Here is a 21745-nt window from a genome sequence, read left to right as displayed (position 1 = left end):
TTTGGGGCTGCTGAGCCGCAGTGCAGTTCAGCCCTCGCGACACAGGGTGGCGGTGCCAATTTAAAAGTCTGGTGGCCCAAAACCAGGGATGGTCTCGGGTTTGGTTCGCCCTCGTCGGGGCCGTGGTGCTCTGGTGGCTCTGAATGACCTCTTTCTGTGTCTGTTTCTCCCCAAGCTTCTCCCCTCCTATCACCCAGATGGCGTTTGTGCAAGAGCTGCTGAGAAAGCCCCCGGGGAGGATTGCTGCTGGGGAGCCCCCCGAATTTCTGGCAGTGGTTAACTCACCCTCGTGCTTGGTACGCACGACTTCACGTCCTTCAATCCCTGGTTTTGATCTTCCTCTTGACTTAAATCTGCTCTAGATGCTGCTGGCTGAGCACCCCCTGGCAAGGACTAGCTGACCACGTACTGGTACGGCCTGAACTTTGGGGGAGTGTGGGTGGGGTGGCTCGTTTCAGCCAAGCCCAGCCACAGCAGCAATCTTATTTCCCAAATGTTCTCTTGGATGCCCATCTCCCTGCGGCCTCCCTGTCTGTGTCCAAGAGCTGTCACGTCTCCATCCACACGTTGCCCTAAAGCCCTTTCAGGCTTCACGCCAGATCAGGAACAAAATGTTTTTGATGTCTCATGGTCATCTTCATTCCCCGTAGCTGGGGACAGCCTTTGGGCACCTATGGGCCATTTTTCTTGCTGGTTTGGCTTTGGTAAGGTTGGTTTTGATGTTGACAGAGGTCAACAGAGGTCCTTGCAGTTCTTGGCCTGGTGCTGCCTGTTCTGTTTCGTGTCTGGTGCATTCAGCTCTTGTCAGCACATCTTGCATGGGTCGTGTTTAATTTGTGCTGCTTTTGGCTAAATAGGAGCCTGACCGGGAACTCAGAGCGTGCTTTCTCCTTGCTCCTCCATCTCTTCCAGCACTGCTGACCCCACGGCCTTTTGTTTTGCCATCCTCTGCAGCTGGATGGCTCGCAGGCCTCTGCTTGGGACCGAGCAGTGCTTTACCCTCCAGCCCCATCCCATAGCCTGCGGCTCTCTCCAGGATGAAAACGTGGCAGGAGAAGAGCCCCTACAGGCTTACAGGAGCAGCTGGACTCAGCTAAGTCAGGGTCATTCATCAGGCTGTGGCCACACAGCCCGGAGGAGCTGGACAACATCTACACGATCTCTCTCAAGCCTAAATCTATCTCGCTGGGAAAGGCTGAGCCAGCCTGAGAAAATCAGCACTGTGCAAGAATTACTGACAGAAGGGCCTCCCACTGCTTTTTTTTTCATCTGATTTTGGTGGTCACTCGAAGCAATCCTCCTTGTAAGCCTTTTTGTAGGGCTGGGGAGAGTCTGAGGGACTGACTCCCTCTGTAGGAAACCAGCGGGATGCCTGGTTCAGGGAAAAAAATATAGGATGGTGTTTATGCAAGGTTTAAGGGGGCTGATTTTATGTCTGTGTGCTGTTCTTCAGCTGAATTATAGCATGTCTGTAGGCAAGTCGTTGGGTACTTGTGTTATCCACCTCTGTGTGGCTCTTCCTCGTGTTAGAATCATTATGTGACCCTAATTAACCAAGGACACAAGTGTATGAAGTACCAAAGGTGATGTGCTTTCACTCTGGGAAATTACTTCCCAGTGTCTGGACGTCTTCTGATATTTTGTTGTAGTTATCTGTTATGGTTGAGGCACGAATATGTGCCACGAATATATGCCAGAATAAGCAGAACTACATCTCCTGGCTCTTTGTTGCTTCCCTCCCAAGCGTTTAAAGCCTAATATTAGCTTCTTTCTCTCCAGCTGAGACCCGGGGATTGTAGCTGTGTGCACGAAGACACTGCAGGAAACCAGAGGCTCACAACAGCCCCAAAAATGGGACAGGTTTTGTTGTCAGCTCCCTGTCACCACAGGAGGTGGGATGGGAAGGGGAAGGGATGCCTGCAGCACTCTGTTACCAGCGCACTTTGGTGGTGCCTCTCTTATGGTCCTTGTTGCAAGATATTACAGTAGTGATAATCCTGGAATCATTAGGTTGAGCACCTGGTCCAACTATCCCCCTACAACCAATATTACCCACTAAATGTCCCTAAGATGTCTTGAAGCATGTGTTCCTAGGCTTAAAGCTGTCCGTGATGCCTCTGGGTTCCTCTCTAAGGGTACCTGGGCTTGGACATCTTCCTAATGTATTTGACAAAGGTGTGGGACTCTCAGAGGTGTTGAGTTCCTACAAATCCCATGAAGGCAGATGCTCCAGGGGAGCAGAAGAGCCTGAGGGTGAACAGATTTTGTGCCTTGCCTGCTGCTGGAAGCTGCATGGGCAGTGTAAAAGCTCTTCTCAGAGTTGCTGTGTTTGGGAAGAAGAAGTAAAACAGAATGAAGGGCAGGACCCTGGTGTGGGAGGTGCTGCAGGATTCCCTTGCTACCCTGTGTCTGGAAGATCACAGAATCATGAAGGTTGGAAGAGACCTTCAAGATCAGCTGAAAAGTCTTTAAAAACAACTCGATCTTAAATGGCAAAATGTGGGAAGACCTCAGACTTGTGAAAACAAAACCAGAAGCAAACCAGACTTCGTTCATCAGTGCTTTGTGCAGGAACTGTGACCTGCAGGGCTGCTGCTGCTGTTAGAGGCATTAGAGGAAGTAAAAAGAATGGAAAAAAAGAGAGTTACCTGAACAAATTAATCTTCATTTCTGCTGTCTTGCAATTATGAGTACTGGCCTCCTTGAGGAGCAGAAGCATTGTGTAGATGTAATGGTTGGCGTGGTGTTGGGCACAGTTACTCCTGTAATTTGGGCTGTTGCTGCCTGGGGGGTGCTTTCCTGGCAGTTAGGTAGGAAAGGAGTAAAATGTTCAAGTTGGTTCACCTCATTCTTCTTTTCCCCTGGGAGCTGTCCTGTCTGGACCTTTAGAGGGAGCTTTCTCTTTGTCTCCTAGATTTCACATTAAACTATTTTATGGGGTTTGAAAGGATATAGCCATTACAATACCAGAGTGATTTGAAATGTTATTTTTATATATATATAATATATTTGGGTAAAGAAGAGGCATGGCATTGGTGACTGACCAAGTGATGGAAAACACTCCCAGAATTGCAGACTACTTGAGCTCATCAAGGATCTCTGGAGATTTTCTAGTCCCGTCCCTTGCTCAAGCAGTGTCACCCAGGGTGGGTTGCTCAGGACCATGTCCAGGTGGGTTTTAGGGGTCTTCAGGGATGGAGACACCTGAATAGAGGTAACCTATTTCAGTGTTTCAGCACCATCATAGTAACAGCTCTGTGCGTGCTTTTAATTAAAAAAACAAATCTTCAGTGGAATTTCGTGTGTGTTTTTGCTCTCGGTGCCTCTTGTCTGGCCACTGGGCACCACTGGGAAGAGTCTGGCCCTGCCTTTCCTGCCACCCATCAGATGTGTGTGCTCTCCAGAGACTCCACGTGGCTGTTGGTGACATCGTCCCCAGCCCCAGGGGACACACCACTGCACGTGGTCATCGTCATCGCGTTGCACAATATCTGTCCTCCTTGGGGTTAGCTGTGGAGCTCTGTTGGGCGAGGAGAAGGCTGGACGCACCCTGTTACGTGGCAAGATCTATTCCAGTGTGTGCTCCAAGATGCATCTGTATGTCACAGGCTGTGAATTTTCACTCTTGTGCCTATGTTGAGCAAGACAACACGTCTGGGTAGGGTACGTAGCGCTGAGCAGGGGCCAGCTTGGAAGCATCTAGCTGGAGAGGGAAAATCCACCGCTTCCCTGCTGGTGTCTGCCACGGGCTCTGGAAGCACGCAGATAAATGCTGTGCCTCCAGTCTGTGCTGAATTCATCTGGTTTGGGATTGCAGTCATCGTGCTGTCGGGTTTTTTTGCTCTCCCTGAATGAATCAGCTCCTTGGTACCTGATATGGGTGATACGGGTGTGGGTGGTTCTTTAAAATATCTATTTATGGGATGTACTTGCGTCTAGTAATTAAATTGCTTCTCAATCTCCCTTCTGAATAAGCCAGGTGGAGAGATCTCAAAGCATCATGCCGTGTCCAAGGCACTTTTTCTAGCCAGTGATCTTCTGTAGTCACCTTTAGGTATGTTCTGGGACTCATGCCCCTCTGGGATTTGCACGTTCACTGCTCTGGAGCTGGTATTTCCTTCGTGTGAGTTCCCAAATAAAGGTAACCCACCGTGCAGCGGGTTAAGATCTGCTTTCCCCCTTCAGAAGTCATCAGAGCGAGAATCAGCCGGAGCTGGAGCTTCGTGCCCCGTTGTGAGCAGCACATCTGATGGCCATCTCTTCCCCGACCCCGAGCGTGTCCCCTCGGCCCAGCCTCAGCCTGCCCGGGGCTCGACGTGCCGCAACGCCGCTGCGGGCGCAGCACAAGGGAGGTTGGAACATTTGCGGTGGCTCGGAGTCCACATCCTCCGCTGCTTGTGGCTTTGTGTCTGCCCCCTTATTTCGCCACTTCTCCCGACAATAGTACATGTGGTGGAAACGTTGGGGGACTTCCTGCGAGTAAGCGCGATGAGGGTGTAGCGTTAGATTTCCTCCTCTCTAAATTGTGTTGTTTACAGGCGCTGTAAAAGATGATTCATCTCCCTCTTAATGTCAACCAGCTTGGACGGGGCGAAATTTATCTCTCGCTGGGTTCTCGCTAGCATTCCTACCCTACACATGGTGCAAATCAAGTGTCCTCCCAACTTGAAAGAGCTTGAGAGAGCCGGGCCCGCTGACGCATCGCTTTTGTTCTTGGGGGAATTGTTTCCATTGTGCTCGCAGAAGAAGGAGGGAGGTCGAAAGCTCTGCTCGTGGCCAGTTCTCTCCATCTTCGCCTCAGCTGGGGGCGTTCGTGCTTGCTCTGGCTGCTCTGCCTTGCCTGGCTTGGGGTCGCTCCTTACGTTTCCTGGCTCGTCTGGAGGCTGAGCGCTAATTTGTTCAAGCTCTCCCTCTCCGTGTCTTTTATCGTCTGAGAGTCGTTCTTTAATAGGGACATTATAGCCGAGTTGTTCCATTATATTTTTCAATTAGGGTAATTATTCCTCGTTTCCTTCGGAGTCTTGCTGGCACAGAGCAGCTATATCCTACCCCGGAGACGGCTGTGGCTTTATGGTGGCTCCGTTTTTCCACTAACGTATAGTCCCAAAGTCTTTGTTGTCAGAAATGAACGCTCAAGGAGGCTTTAGAGCATTTTATAACCAAAGACCTGATCTTGTACAAACGAAGGAAATGGGAATTTGTCTGTTGTCGTCAGTGAAAGTGGAATTGGGTTCTTTGAAGTCCTTTTAAAAAAAAACAAAAGGCTTCCCTACCCGGAGCCAGAGACACCATTTCTTCCAGCTTCGGGACGTTGTACAGCGTTGGCTAAGATCAGGTGCTTTCCAAACAGCTTCAGCTATTCAGCTCAGACCCTATTAAAAAATAAAAAAAAGATGGGGGGGAGCTACAGGGAAACCTCAAGAAGCTGCTCATCCTCTCCCTGTCTGAGGAGGTCCAGGAGCAAATGTGTCCGACCTGTCCCCGCTGGACGTTTTTCTGACTTGTTCTTAGAAATGATGGCTTTAACGAGGTCCTATAGCGTGCCTAGATGTTCGGTTTTGGTTTTCTGCCACTCGTGCAGTTAGAAAGCTTTGTCTAATGTTTAACCTAATTCTCCTGGGCAATTTAAGCCCATTACTATTTCTCCTCTCTCCACTAGGCAGAAATATTTTCGTGGGAATGTCAGCCTGGGCCTCCTCTGGTAGTCGTACATCCCAAACACTGCTGCCTCTTAATCCGGCTTCCCTCCCCGAGGATGTTGCTGTTACTGCCTCATGTCCTCCAGATGAGTTTGCCAGAGGAGGCATCTCTAGTTAGAAAGAGGACGGGCTTTCGCTTGCAGCCCTGCAGCTCAGAAGTGAGCAGCAGCTCGGGGCTGAGGCTGAGATCCGAGGGGAAGGAGGGGTTTGCTCACCCCCAAACTCAGCCTTTGAGTCCCAGAACCTCAACCCTGGATGCCAGGGGTTTAAGGCAGGGTTAGTGCCTCCTGTACGGAGCTCTCTAGAGGGGTTTCAGCTCAGCAAGGCTAGCTAAGCTTGTTCTGGTTTTATATATATATATTTTTTTTGTGTTTAGGTCTCGGGCACTAACAGATACACCCTGAGCTCCAGGTGTGGGGTCTGCTCTCAAAGCTGCCAGACCCTAGGCTGCTGTTTCACGTCTATATTTAGGCAGCCGAATCCTACATGTTCCCGAATCCTACATGTTCCCTAATCTGCGAGCTGCACGTGAGTTTTAGGAAGCAATTACTCAGCTGTAAATGAGAGAGAGCCTCTTGCTCAGCCTGTGCTGATGGGAGAAACGGGCAGCAAGATGCTCATCTCTGGCAGAAGCTGTGCGAGGTTTCCTCCTGGGAGCCACTTGTGTGATAAATCTGGTTTGATTACACTGATATAAGTTAAAGAAACTTTTCAGGCTTCTTTTCTAAATCACCTTCACTCCTGCAGGGTGCTGGTGGGGCAGGAGAGGCTGCAGCAGGAGGGCAGGAGTGTTAACGGGACCGGAGCAGGAGCTTTCCCCTGGCAGAGCTGCATACAGAGCTGCTGCTGCAAGCTGGGAACATCTCAACGTGATAAAGTGGCAGTGGAGGGCTCCTTCAGCTCCTTCCTGAGTTTATTCAGGCCTTGGGTTGACCTGGCACACTCCTGTGAGCCGAGAGGGGCTGGAGCTGGCCCTGCTGAGCACCGCCAGCCTCCAGGCTGCCTGTGCCAAGAGCTGTTTGTGCTCGGTGCCTCCCGAGGTGGAGCTGAGGCTGCTTTTGGGCATCAAGGATCAGGTGTGAATTCACCAGCGTGGCCGCTCTGGTGCTTTGGAGAGGTGCTGGTGTGAGTGTGGATGTTCTCCATCACCCTGCTGTCGATTCGAGTGCGCCTTGTATGGTTTTCTAATGCAGTGCTTTTAATCTCGGGCACGTCTCGGGGATTTGTTGTGCCTCTGCTGGATGTTATGACAACACTGCTTCACAGCAGAAACGAGGGCCCGAGTCCTAGAGCCAAGAATGCACGCACACAACCAAAATCGCCTTGTTTAAACAATGCATAAGACAACAAAATGAACTTTGTTAGCGGGGGGAAGAAAACTTTTATTGGGCAATAACACAGCAAGCATAGACATTAACATTTTTCTGTGGTAATCTAATCTGCTTTTATAGATGTAATGACTCAAATACTAATCCTGTAAAGTTTATTTAAAAAAAAAAAGATATTTTGTTATCAGTAACTTTATTTGTGGATGCTTTGGAAGCGTGCCTCTCATCCTCATTGTCGAGTGTCTCCCTTTCCTGTGCTGCTGGTAGGGTAAATAACCAGCGGGAGGCCAGCGGCATCCAGTCGACAGAACGTGATTTTCTCCAGAATCCTCTTCCTGGTGATGGAGATGGCCTTCATCTTGCCAAGCTTTGGGCGTGAGACGTGGCCAAATTGCCATTGTTTTTGTGTGCACGGCTTTTAGCGTGAGAAATAGCTTCCACATGGAGGGGTGAGAGGGAATTAGAAGGGGATAACTTGCACCTGCACTGCATGCTGGCACAGCCGTGGATGTGCAGCAGAACCAGCGAGGTGCTCCCAGCATCTCAGTTCTTGCTGCCTGGCTCTGCTTTATCCCAAATGAGATGGCGTTCAGCCCAGTGGTGGCTTTTTGGGGTGGTTTGTGCCTTGTACCTTGTACAAGGTACAATTCAAGCTTCTCAGCACTGTGTGGGTGATGGGGGTCAGTAGGATCTTCTGTTCCGTGAACACAGTGGCTGTCTCAGGTGTGAATAGATGTTATGTATGATGCCATAGGCCATACCTAAAATACATCTTCCAAAAGACAAGGTTTCTGCATGTTAATAATAACTACTTTGCTCCCATACAATGATTTTTGTCTGCTTTTCTGATCTTCCACCCACATGCTGCCTGGCACCTGCCCTGCTGTTTTGCCATGGTGGCTTCCTGAGCACGTCAGTGCTGGATGCCTTTCTGTCTGCCTGATAAAGCTTGTTATTAATTTGGCGTGTCCTCATTCTGCTTGTCCTTCAAATCAAAGCCCAATTCTTCCAGCTCTTCTTCCCAGGCCAATAAATAAGGTGTCGTACTGGTGACTGCCATCCCGCAGCAGCCCCTTCCTCCCTCTGGTCTTGTTCTACCTCTGCTGCTGCTTTCGCCTTTCCTTGGTCTCTGCCTCGTGTGCACTTTCACCCATGTTCACCTTCGCAGCTTCTGGTCGTGCTCCCAGTCTCTCGAGGTCTTTGGCTGCTGCTTTCCAGCAGGCTCGTGGCCGCCCTCGCTTCGGCGCTACCACCGTATTTCGAAAGTACAGCTTGTATTATACTTTCCAATTTACTAATAAAACCGCTGAAGAAAACCAGGCTCGGAAGAAATTCATGTGGAAGCACTGTTGAAAAGCCCCTTCTGGTTGAGCCCAGTCATTGACAAGCAACTTCGCCTTCAGAATGGTTTTTGAGTGGGGTGCGCGTGTGGTTTATGGTAATTTCTGCACAGCGCTCTGAGGGCTACAGCTGCTAGGGCTGTGCCTTGCCCAAATCAAGGTGCACATGGGCAGCTCCCCCTGCTATCAAACCGGTTATCCTGCCAGATAATAGCAGTGCTTTTCAGATTTGCTTTGTTCTTTACTCCAGGACCTTGTCATTATGAGATATTGCTAATAGCTTGATGAATTTTACGGCGATTGAAAGGGTTTTGGTTGTAGATTGAAAATAGGGTTAAGGGGTAAAATTCGTGGTGGGTCTAGATAGGAAAAATGCACGTGGGAATGCTTCCTAAACTACAATATGAAAGGTATTTATGATTAAATGTTTCATACTTTACCGAAAAAAGAAAAGGAAAAGGAATTGCTTCTTCCTCCATATTCATGATATAAATGTGAGCCTATGGGGGTGATATGGGAAAACAGTGGATTTAATCTCCATTTAACTACCAGAATTAAAGCAAGAAGAGGATCCCCCACTTCATCTTCAGCTGAAATACTCTGGGTGCAGCACAGTGAGTGGGATTTTGGCCGAGTTTTTGCGGGTGCCGTGGCCGTGCACGGACCTCGTGCCGCACGAGGCTTCAGGCCGTGCTGCCAGGCAGTACGGAGCAGGTATTAGTCCTGCAAACTTTCCTTGACCTCTTTTCTGTGGAGTTGTTGCACCACTCTTGCTTCTTTTTCTGCATTGCTCAGTAGTTAATTTGTTTATTATAAAAGTTAGAATAAGATTAAACAAACTGCTAATGCTTTTATGTAGCTTAATGAGAAGAAAATGTTTCTGAGGGACTAAAACCACTACAGAAGTTTAAAGGGGGGGGGGGGAAATTGAAGTCCACAGCAGACTCAGGAATTTGTTCCATTTATTAATTGAAAACAAAAGCGAGTCACTTCTGTTCCACTGTCCCCAGAATGTCCTCCTTGCATTGTTCCAGATCTCTTTCATTTTGCCCCCAGAGATTTCCCTCCTCTGTACTTTCAGCTGAATTTATTTAGGTTACTTTTTGAGTCCCTGTCCTACAGGCAACGGGTTGGGGATGAAGCTGCAGGATCAGCCTCGTGGCTGCTCCTTCTGAACTGCCTCAAGTCCTTTTCTTCACCAGCTGAGCAGGAGATGGAGGAAGGCCCTGCAGAGCCCATTCCTAAAGATTTTGTACCATTAATTTATATACATTCAATAATTTGAAGCTTCTTGGGTGTTCCTCCAGCACGTATGTGGTGTCTGGCCTACAAAGTGTTTTGGGGAGTGGGTTTGTAGCTGAGCTTCACGGGGTCCCAGGACATGGGGGCAGGCAGGGTCCCTGTCCCCACAGCTCCTCAGAGCTTGGGCTGGGCCTGCGGCCTCCGGGCCTGCCCCTCATCGCTTTTACAGCCCCCTCTTGGGCATTATTCCCCAAATCTCTGCTTTTTTCCCCACATTTTGAGGGATCCCTGCCTGTGGCGTGCTGGGCTTTTTGCTGTGGGGCGGGTGGGTTGCCCCTATTTTGGGGACGGGCCCTGCAGGACGGGCACCCCGGCCTCGCAGAGGCATTGCCTTTGAGAGCTTTCCTGGAAAGATTTTTCCAGTTGACCTTTTGCAACAACAACAGCAAAAAAAAAAAAAAAAAAAAAAGGAGTGGATTTTTAATGAATGCAGGAATTGTGAAACTTGAACAATACAATCCAAGAACTTTTAAAAGTCCTCTTAATGGTTTTGTTTAGCGAGCGTATTTGAAAAATGTAAACCAGACAGATCTGTCAATGAGCGTCGTCTTCAGTTGGAGAGTTACGGCCTGCTCGGCTCTGAGATAAGTGCCTGTGGGACAGGCCCCTCGTCCTCAGACTTTTTTAATCAAAAGGCTTTTTTTTTTGTGGGGGAGGCTCGTTACTGAAGCGATGTGACCGGCCATTTTTTATATCAGAGAAAAAAAAAAGCAGCCTCAAGGTTCGTTTTGTGTAGCGTTGTCACAAGGCCTTGTTTATTCGTGACCAAAAGGAGAAATAGCCCAAACCTATTCCCCTTTCAATTCTTGTTGTCCTTGTTTTGTGTTTTGTGTTGTGTGCCCTTGTGATTGTTACTGGGTACGAACACACATAGGGCAGATCTCTTTTTGTAGGAACTTGTTTGTGGATCACCTGATGGCTGCGGATTTGGTAGTCGCTTCAGGACAATTAACTGAAGATCCCGATCTGCCTATAATTAGTGTTTGAATTGGAAAAGATGTTATTAGGAGCAAAGCCTTGGTGCAGGATGGCCTTCCAAAGGTCCAAAGGTGCTGCCATGGCTCTGGGAGCTTCAGAAGTGGACTTCTACTGGGGCTGGGGAACCAGAAATGGTGGCTTTAGGGTCTGGGACCTCAGGGGTGGTGTGGAGTGGTTTGTTCTTGCACTGAGACCTGCGTCGTTTCCTTTGAGAGTAGTCACCACCAAGCCCCTGTGCCCTGCGTGTGTGATGATGCTCGATACAGAGCACAAACCTGGCATCCTATGGGTTGGGAGCTGACATCGGTGGCGGCACGGCCCTTCTCTCTGGGACTTGCATGGCTGTCACCCTTTATTCCCATCTTCTAAAGAGAGGATGGGAGCGCAGGATGCTGGCTTTACATTGAGGAAAGGTTTGTGTGTGTACCTCAAAAGACAGCCTACAGAGTTTAAATATAAGCTTAGGGCTGACCCCAAGATGGGTTTTGTATTGCTGCCTGTCACCAGCTTTTTTTTTGACCCCAGAGTTTGGCTTCGGGGTGGGAATGGCTTCGGTCGTGGGACCTTTGTGACTTAGGCTGGCCACGTGCAAAGGAAATTTCGCCTAGAGTTTGTAAGTCTTTAAGTCATTTATTTATTTTTTTTCCAAAGAGAGATGCCTTTGTAAATTCTGGCAGTATTTTTTCATGCAAACACATTTATATGACACCAATAATTACTGTTAAACTTGTGCTTGAATGAAAGCACCACTCGTCTAGCTGCATTTGGTTTTTATATATGAATTGTGCTCTCCGAGTTTAACTTCTGAGAGCAGAGAGAGGTGCCTCTGAGCTTCCCGAGCCACGTTGTGGAGGGGCTGTGCAGCGCTAGATGGCACTCTGCCTCCAGCTTTCATGGTCACCAGCAAAACTCTGCTTTCCGCACAGAAATCCCGCTAGCATCATGCGGTGGAGGCATTGCTAAAACTTTAGGAAGTTGGTTTTTTCACCTCTGTTCCAAGGTAGAAGCTGGTTGGTGCTGCAGGAGGCAGTGCTGTCACCTCTGCTCCTGGTGACTTTTTTTTTTTTACATTGAGTTTTAAACAGGCTTACGAGGATTTGGCTTTTTTTTTTTTTTTCTCTGAGAATGGATAACTGAAATTGTATAATTGGAATTGCTTCAGTTATACAACTGGGCAGGGTTAACGAATGGTCATTCAATACTTTTCCTCCAGCTGTAGTCCTGTCCCAGTATTTTTTTGTATAATGTTGAGACCGTTGTGGATTGCAGGGTGGGATTCCCCGACATGACCTGCAGGCACACATCTCACCTGAAGGTCACATTGGGTACAAAATGTTGAGTGGGATTCATCTAGTGATGGTTCTTTCTGAGGTATGACTTGTGCTGCTGCAAAGGGTGAATGTTTTTTGTTTATTTGTTTCTTACACCTGGCTACAGCTGTGTCATTCCCCACCTTTCATCTCTAATTGCTGTGTGGAGCCCGGCGTGTAATTATTTCACCCTTACTTTTTGAAGCAGTACAACCTGGGGTTTCATAAAGCTCGCCGTGCACTTTGTTTTTCATACTAGAGAGAATTTGGGTCTATCAGTTAGTGTTGCTCCTCGAAATAATAAAACTTCACAGCTCAAAATCTGAGAATACAGTACAGAAAACCTCCTGAACAACTCCCAGAACCCTACAACCCATTTCAGGTGTGACGTTGTCCCTCTGCTTTTTGCACTAACGTGAGGCTTGTGCCATGGTCCCTTCCTCTGCGGACAGGAGAGTTGCACTCCAGGCAGCATCACAAAACTTGTGGAAATAATCTTTGCTGGACAGTGAGCATTGGTAATGCACAGAGTGAAAAATGTTAGGACACGACAATTCAAACTTTTCTTACCAGTTATGTGGAATTTAACAAAACAAGAAGGATAACTTTATTTCTTTTCCCCTGAATTTAAAATTGGTGGTTTTGCTTGGTGGTCCCAAAGGCTGCCTGGTACCTACGGCGTGCACGTACCTTGTGTTGGGGTATCCCCATCGGTTTGGGTGGCTTTCAGTTTTGTTGGGCTTTCAGCAGCAGGGCTAACTGTGCTGTTCAAATTTGGAGGTAGGAAAGGAGATGGATTTTGGAAGTCGTAGAGCTGATAGTTCTCCATTGCAGCTTTTCCCCTTGAATCCTGAAGAGCACCCAGAGAATACTGCATACAATAGCACATAGTGGTCAGAGGTGGCTAAACTCAAAGCTAGAGCACAGAAACTTCATCTTAGAGGATTTTGACCTTGTCTGGCCACGTTGTGATCTCTGAGGGAACATCGAGCTGGTGTTTGACAGGTTTGGGGATGGGGAGGAAGGCTGGAATAGAAGGATTTTCAAACCTGAGTTTGGTGCCTGGCAAGTAAAAGGTTTTCTTTTGGTTTTTAGAAGTTGGATTCTGGATATTTCTTTCAAGTAATTATGCTAATGGGTATTGGAACCCCGACTCAAAGTGTCATCTTCTTTTTAGGTCTGTTTATGATGGAGAGGAGCACGGTCGGTTCATGGAGAAATTGGAAGCACGGATCAGAAATCATGATCGGGAGATCGAGAAAATGTGCAACTTCCATTACCAGGGCTTTGTGGACTCCATCACGGAGCTGCTCAAAGTTAGGGGAGAAGCTCAAAAACTGAAGGTAAGAGAAAGCCACCTGAATCCCATGGCTCTAGGTTGGACAAGGAGACCTCTAGAGGTCCCCGACAACCTCAGCCATTCTGTGATTGACCAAAAGAATGTCTCCTTTTGTCCAGAGCATCTTTCCTCCGTCTGGGAAAAACAAAAACAAACCCCAGCAATCTTCATTGTTTCTTCCTGTAACGATCGGTTGGTCATTTAGAGTTCAACAATTATTTTGGCAAACTGGAATGCTGTGGTACATTAGCTTTAATCTTCCTTGTGATTCTGTCTGTTCTGCATTAGGAAACACATGCTTCTCCTGGTGCACCTTAGACCAATTTCTTACGCAAAAAATAAGCTCTACAGGCTGAAGCACGTCTGGTGTAACACCATCTACTCCAGTGCCCTGTATGACACCAAATTCTCGTTACAGATAGCATTGCATCAGAGTCAGAGCTACAAAAAGACCTGATGCAGAGCTGAGGTTAGTCAGGAGGTGTCTGCCCAGCGTTGGCAAGTGAGATATTTAAAAAGCAAATGGACATCAGAGCGTGCTGAGGTATTCAGAGTAAGCAGGAACAGAAATGAAAAATAAATCATCAGTAGATACTGTTTGTACAAATACAGAACTTGATTCCTTTTCTGTGGCATCTCCAGGTGTGGTTGGCTGAACTAGAAAATAAAATGGCAAGAGCCAGGAATGGAGAAGGCAAAATAGTTATGGCTAGGGGTGGATTTTCTAAATGTTTTGGTCCTTGAAGACGTGCAAAAAGATCAGAGAAAGGTGGGTTTTTACGTATTTTTTGAAAGAACGTGCTCAGCGTTGTGTGGAAAATGTCTAGAGGTGCAGGGGTCAAGTGGGCTTGCAGTTTAGGCTTGGCTGGTGTGCCTTAAAATATGAATATCACACAATTTGGGGCATATGAGAAAGCTTAGCAGGGACTTGATGAGCCTCAGAGATTAGAGAGCCTCCTTCTTTCTCCTGCAGAAGTTAGAATGGGGCAGAGAAGATGATGTATTTGCCTCTGCCATTCTTTTCTGCAGCACCAAGGTGTGACCTTGATTTAAAAACCGAAATCAACTTCCTGGAACAATCAGTTAGTGAAGGGGATTGAGTTGGGTGGCACCCAAAAAGGAGAATTCTGTCTCTGGAGACCAGCACAAGTCTTCCTGTGGAGTCTGACCCATTGAGAAGGACCTTTTTGGGCATGTAGAAGTGTGGGGGACTATTCAATGGGCATTAGAGAAGATGAAGTCATAAATAAGGAGAAAAAAAACTCACAAAATGAAATTTTCTGGAAAAGAAAAGAAAAAAAAAAAAACAACAACAACAAAAAAACCCTGCACCTTCACTGTGCTGGCTATTGCTTGTCACACTTTTATTTATTCATTTAAAGCTACCTCTGGCATTTCCAAGCTTGCTTCGGGATTAACACAAGGCCTGGATCCCCCAAGTGCTGGCAGGAGCACCTTTCCAGGGGTGTTCCCTGACACCAGAAGCACCCTGAGTATCACAACGGTATTTTCCACCAAGAGAATTCATCCAGCGGTTGATTGCAGGATGAGGCCATTGGAAATACCATGAAAGAAGATTTTTAAAGCCATTGTTTCTAGCCAAGAATTCCACATTGTTTGTTTGCAAAGGCTCGTTGCTGTTTCCCATTCTCCAAACAGCTACTTTGTTGGTGGCGCACTGTGAAGTCCATCTCTACCCTCAGGATCTCTCTTGATTTCCATTACTATGTGATCTATAAAACGGCACATGGGAAAAATATACACAGAAGCTTATTTGAGAAACATTGAGCCCTCTTTGTAAGGCTTTCCCTGGGGAATCATCCATGGGTCCAGTGGCGAGAGCGTGTTTTGTTCCAGCTATTCATTCTGTATTTGATCTCGCTCTTTTTCTCAATAGCACTGCTCTTTGAACGTACGTACAGCCAGCTAGGAAACAAACGCCCGCCGTCTTGCATCTCCAGGATGTATCTGCAGCCGTGTGCTTTGAGCTTGGGGCATCCTCTGTAATGTCACACTTGCAGAAATATCAATGTTCGTTGTTTTAAGAGTGCGGGCTGTGAGCTGGATGCATTGCATCCCCTCCCTCATGTGTACCACAGCTGCTCTCTTCCCTTTACACTGCAGTTCTGTATTTCAGGTGGCCCCAAGGCAGGCAAAACCCTGATCAGGACTGTTGTGGTCAGCCTTTCTGCTCTCTTTTCTTCTCCTCTTGGCCTGCCAAGGGCTAGCTCTGGATTAATTGGGAGCTTGAGCTTTTAGCTCTGCAGGTGAGCTCCTCCGCAGTGCATTTCTGCACTAGGAAGCTTGGTGTTGCTTTCCAAGGATGCTGGGTCACTGCTTGGGAATCAGTATATGAGTTTAAAAATAAAAATAAAAATAAAAATAAAAAAATAAAAATAAGGTAAGTTAGTTGGGAACACATAGGGCACATTTTCAAAAAGGCATCTACCTTATTTTGGGTGATAATTTTTTATTAAACCAAAACTTCTGCATTTCCTTACTCTTTTTTTTTTTTTTTTTTAACTACGACTTTACTAAGGCAGTCCTCTCTACTTTTAACTACTTATTTCGAAGGAAAACCTTTTTGCTTTGCTTTTTTACATGTTGTGTGTCATATCTTCTACTACACAACAAATTTCATCCTCATGAGGAAGTCAGCTTTTGGATACAGAATCACAGAATTTTCTAGGTTGGAAGAGACCTCAAGATCATCGAGTCCAACCTCTGACCTAAAACTAACAGTCCCCACTAAACCATATCCCTAAGCTCTACATCTAAACGTCTTTTGAAGACTTCCAGGGATGGTGACTCCACCACCTCCCTGGGCAGCCCGTTCCAATGCCTCACAACCCTTTCAGTAAAGAAGCTCTTCCTAACATCTAACCTAAAACTGACTCTTCTCAGTCCCAGTTCTCATCCCACTGGGTCTTGCAAGCCGTGTACCAGTCCAGTTCCTCCATCTTACAAAGGCTCCAGTGGAAATTAAAAGAGAAAAGATAAATTATGCGTTAGGATGGTTCAACTTGGGAAACGTGACTGGAGGTGTGAGAGGGAACAGATCCCAGAGACACAGGGCTGGTGCCAACCTCAGCCAGCTCTGGAGGGTCAATTTAAGGAAGTTCTGCTTCAGCTGTGTTGTTCCTGATGGATTTTTTTCTGACCTAGTGGTAGTCCTGCCCTTCATTCTTGAGGAAACCCAAGTTGTGTGGTTAAAAATTTTTTTTTTTTAGGTCTACAACGTTTTGACCTACCAGGCACAACAGAGATCATCCCTTCTTGTTTCTGCAGCAGTCTCCTGTAACGCGGAGGCTGCAGGATGGTTCTTCTCTGGTCTTGTCTGTAAGATAAGTAGCCCCAGTCCTTCCTTGTGGGTTGTGCTTTCTGGGCGTCTCACTGCTTTCACTTTGCTACTGTGAAGTCTTTCCAGTTGGTGGCTTCTTTCTTATTTTTTTTATTTTTTATTTTTATTTTTTATTTTTTTTTATTTTTCATTACAACAGCATGGTTTTTGAACTGGAGCAGGCAATCAGTCACCAGTGAATTGTTGTAGAAGGGTTATTTCAGGGGTGCTGTACAATTCTGTCCATGCACACTCATCTGATGTTTGCTCGCTGTGTAGCTGCACAGCTCGGACTGATTTTCAGTTTGACTCACTGTTTGCCAGGCCCTTTCTCAGAGCTGCTGCCCAGTTGGCCTGTTTTGTGCAGCTGATTACCTCTGCCTGAGCTGAGTGCTCCACACCTGCCACTACTGAACAGCAATTAAAAAAAACCTCTTCTTGGAGAAGCCATCTGCAAGTCCAATCTTCTCTCCCAGCATTCACGGTACTGCTGTGCCCAGCTGTAAAATCTACGAAGTTAAGAGTCAGGGAAAAAGAAAATGAATGGGGAGCAATCTTTATGGCTTACAGCACTCAGATTAAGGCGGATCTAATAAAACAGAGGCAGGTGGTGCAAAGCAAAGGGAAGCTCACCTTCCCTGTGTGAACCCAGGGGGTGGCTGTGACCTAAAAACGCAGCGGCCGCGCAGTGGGGTCCCGCAGGGGTTGGATAAAGGAAGATAACGTGGCTGTGGTGGTGGGTAACTAACCTGATCCTTGGCTGCTCCCTCCAGATTGGGAAGTTTAGGGCTGACTGGAAGGATTTCTCCGCAGTAATCCAGGAAAAGGACGTGGAAAGCCAGGGTAGGCGGGGGTTGGAAGCGGGGATGCAGCCGCGTGGGGTCAGACCGCTGCCCTTCGCATCCATTCCCGGGATTCCTCGCCAGCGCCCTTTGCTCTCCTCTCTCATCACTCTGACACTCTCTAAACGATAGCAGAGCGCCGTCTGAAAGCCCCCAAACAAAAGCCCTGCTCAGTACCACATGTTCCACGCGCAGATGAATGAACTAACAACTTGAGCATCCCCTGAGCCCCTTCCGTGATCCCCTCGTCTCGTCCTCCACATGTGCCCACCTGTTCTCAGCGCCCCCCTTGCCGGGCGTCTGTCTTAGATTATCAAATCTCCTCGTCTGAACAGCTTCAGTGTGCCTGCAGAGGGTCTCTATAAATAATCACCTATTTCTTCTCACTGTGTGGATGTAGATCTTGAGAGTAAACCGAAGCACAACCCCCTGCCTCCCAAAAACCCTGTGCCAGGGCAGAAAACATCCTTATGTTTGGCCTTAGCTGGGATTGATGTGTAATTTTAACAGAAGACGAGTGCAGCCTTGGCATCGTTTTAGGAGCGGTTTTGAATTACCCTACATGGGTTCCTTTTTCCTGGTGGGATTTTCAGGATATAAGAAAAGAAAATAATCTTTGGAAGAGATGCTCTGCTCCTGCTCGTAAAATCTCAATACATCATAAAGGAAATGAGCAGTTTTTGCGCGGGGCAGGCAGCCAGGAGAGCCGAAGCTACTGCAGAAGGGGGAGCAATGTGATGCAGATGCTGGAGTGAAATTGTGTTCGGGGAGATGGTGGGATGACTCCTCCGCATCCCTCGTGGTAAGCACATCACCAGCACGGCCAGCGTTAAGCACAAAAGGAGAGGGCTACGAGGCAGGATGGCTTCGCTCATTGAAGCAGCACCAAGCTCTACATGTGAGACCTCCTGTTGAAATTTGGACCGCTTTGGAGCATCGTTATTCCTCAATATCTTCCAGCAGTTGGCAGGGAACAGATTGGATCCTGAATCAGTTTTATTCCTATTAATGCAAAACTTCCCTCCTCTCCGAAACGTTTGCCTTGTGGTGGGCTGAAAAAAAGAGAAGAGATGGCTGTTATCTTCTGGACCCACCTTGAAACTTCTTGTGCTTTGGCTGTGCTGCCACTCCATGCACCGTCCGTGTTCTGTTGGGTATTTGGAGAATAATTTTCATGGACAACTTCGCTGGTGATAAATTTGTTCAAAATTCCCGTCTGCTGTAGGTGGTGGCAGCCGGGGGCTGTGCAGTACCTGCTGCCAGCTGGTGGCTGTCTGAACGCTTTCACGGGGAGAAATCAGGACAAGTTGGTAGCATTTACCGAGTCTCTTAACGGAAACAGAGCTCTTAATTTGGTTAGTGGGATCTTGTGCTCCTGAATATACTCTGAGAGCTCCTTACCACAATTCCTGCACTTGTCTTATCTCTGTTACCAATTTTTGTGTGTAGAACGAACAGAACTCCCCAAAACACACCTGAACTGCTTCATAAACCTTGCTGATGCCCCTTGAAGTCCGGCAGCAGTTTCCACACTCCAGTAGGTCTGAGCAGAACGAGAAACCTCCGAGACATCGTACAAGGATGAGGCTGGAAATTGAAATTCCCAACTTTAATGGCTATAAAAAGAGAATTTTATGGGGGGGGGGGGAAAAGTAGTTTTATGGCGTGTTAGTCTTGCACTGACATGAGGCACCTGAACTCTGCGCAGTTATTCTCTGGTGGTATTTATCTTTATAATTGGCTGTTTTTGTTAAAAACCTGAAGGTGGGCATGTTTACTTGACCGTTTGTGTATTTTTCAGCCATCCCAGCTGGTCTCTATAAGATGCTATCTCTGTTTACAAACCTCCTCCTGTCCAAACTTGAACGAGTATTCAGAAGAATTCCCAAAGTCATCTTTCTGCTTGTTGTCTAAATAACGTGTGAGCTGCTCATTTTCTGTCCTGATGAGTTTGCAATGCAGCTTTGTTCTCTGGGTTTTCACCGAGACGGATGATGCACAGGTCGTAAGGGGCTGAAGTGCTGGGGTCTTGTTCGTCCAGGGAACCTGTGGGCTTGCAGAGTGGGAGATGTTTGAACTGAGCCCTAGCTTGATAGGATAATGCAGAAAGATGGTTGAAAAAAGAAAATAAGTGATCCTTTAAAATAAACCAATAAATAAAGATATGGGAGCCGGGAGGAGGCATCTGGTAGGAGATGCGTGTGAAGGTCTAACAGGAAATGTTTGAGCTTCACAGGTAAAGCCCCCACTGGAGACTTTTTTTTTGGTCCTTGCTGTGATATTAAGGAGCTAAAAGCTAATTATAACCTATTTGGTGTTGGGTAGGGGAGATTTCTTTCCAGGAGGTGGTTTCTGTCCTACCACTTACATAAAATAGTGTTTAAGAGGAGAACTCTCACGTACAAGACTTGGTCCATCGGTACTGCAGCTTTTCGGGGTGGCTGTGCCAACAGTGTTTGCTCCTGTTGCCTTCTGCTTTTCTTCAGTAACAGGGAAGAAAATTCTTTTATGGATCCTGATCGGTTAATAAGCTGTTCTGTGCCATGCAGGAGAATACTATGCAAAAAGCACCGTGAGGGTGTTTGTGTGCAGTTATTCCATGTGAAAAGCATTGTCCTGACTCACGTGCAGATGTGCTCTTTCTCTTTTCCCCCAACACCCCGCAGAACCAAGTGACGGACACCAACCGAAAGCTGCAGAACGAAGGGAAAGAAGTAAGTGCTGCATCCGCTTCTTGTCCTTCTTGCTTGGCCGTGCTGTGGCCGTGCTTGCTGGTGGCAAATCACACCGGGCATCAGTAAGTGCTGAGCGTTACTGCTGGCGTTCCTGGCGCTGGTGTCAAGGTGGGCATTGATCCTCTCCCGTCTCTCTCATCTCATCGTGAGGAGTAAGTTGTGGGAGCATTGGGCAGTGATTTTTCTCTTTTTACTGCGTGTGGATTGAAAGCTAGTGGAAAGGAAACCCTTGGATCAGCAATGATTGAGCTGTGGGCTTGCTCCTTCAGCCCTGAGTGGCGTAGATGGGATCAGGATGCGAGCTGGAGACTCTGCCCTGCTCCGTGCTGCAGCGTGGCAGCAGTTAAAGCCGGCGTGGTTTTCGAGCCCCAGGGGTAGAGGCATCAAGGCATGGGGAAAGGAAATGATTGAACGTGCCTTGGGTGCGATGTGCCTCTGACCACACTCATTCCTCTGTCCTTCCATCATTATTTTGGCAGGCTGGAGGGACTGGAGAGGTGGGTGACGGCTGGGCATTGTGCGAGGGCGCCGATGTCTGAAGCTTTTTGAGTGCCTCAGAGATCTGAGAGAGCTTCCAGGGACAGTCCTGTTCCCCTCTTTTCCCTTTCCTCCTGTTGAATTGCCTTCTCTACCCGCATTGCATATGAATCTTTTGCTCTTTGCACCTTTTGTTTTCCTCCTGAACTGCCCTCCCAGACAGCCAGGCTGCATTTCTCTGTGAGGGCACGCAGGCAGCACCAGCTCAGGGAGCTGCACTGCGTTTGGAAAACAAAGGAGAAAATACAACGCTGGACTGTGTCAGACCAATTATGCTATTACAGATCAAAGATACAAATGCCCTGTGGGGAGGAGGTGATGCAGCTTCTCCCCTGAACCAAATCAACATGCTTCTCTGTTACCTTGAGCAGAAAATTCATCTCTCGAGGTAGAATAGCTGAGGATTTCAAAAGGATTTCACAAACTGGGTCTGGCCCTGTGGAGCCTGACAGAACTGTGACCTGCCCCTCTGAAGGAGCAGAACTAAGGAAGTTTTGGTGGCAGATCCTTGTTTTGCTGCTGTCCAGATGCACAGGTTTTTCTGTTGGAGACAGAGCTTTATTTTAAGGCTCACGGTTGGTTTGGGATGTAAAGAATTCCCCTGGGAGCGAGCTGCCACATCCTGCCTTTAGAAAGGCTTGAAAAGAGAACCTTGGAAAGGGAGTGGATGAAAGGGAAGAGATGGAAAAAAAAAATGGGAAGGGAGAAATCATTTTTGGAATTCACAGGACGTGCTGCAAGGCTGGTATTTTGGTGGCTTTGGTTTTGCTGTTTACTTGCTTGAAATTAGCCGAGGGAATGTTTCTGCTGTTTGATTAAACCACCCCAAGCCGCCTGCGCTCCCGATTCCAGCGAAGCTGCACAATGCTCAGGGAGCTCTCCTGTTATCAGAGCAGGCTTTGTTGTCATCCTCCCCTTTGCATGTTCATGACAAGTGCCATGTAGTTTGTATCCTCTCTACTCCCTGTTTACTATTCTTGGTGAGACTTTTTTCT

At 47.6% G+C, this 21745-nt stretch overlaps 1 protein-coding gene across 9 annotated transcripts in view; it reads left to right on the top strand.

The window, feature by feature from the left end:
• Window positions 1-21745, top strand: part of EXOC6B (exocyst complex component 6B) — a 266143-nt gene that overhangs the window by 26088 nt on the left and 218310 nt on the right. For 8 of the 9 annotated variants that reach the window (XM_068679495.1, XM_068679491.1, XM_068679497.1 and 5 more), the window contains exons 2-3: window positions 13135-13300; window positions 20145-20192. In XM_068679495.1, coding sequence (XP_068535596.1) covers window positions 13135-13300; window positions 20145-20192 — 214 coding nt within the window. Of the gene's footprint in view, window positions 1-13134; window positions 13301-20109; window positions 20193-21745 lie in introns of those variants that run through there. The other variant, XM_068679499.1, reaches the window with a different exon arrangement.

This window comes from Anas acuta, chromosome 4, assembly GCF_963932015.1.
Source record: "Anas acuta chromosome 4, bAnaAcu1.1, whole genome shotgun sequence".
NCBI classification, from domain to species: domain Eukaryota; kingdom Metazoa; phylum Chordata; class Aves; order Anseriformes; family Anatidae; genus Anas; species Anas acuta.
This window is presented reverse-complemented; position numbering and strand designations above follow the sequence as displayed.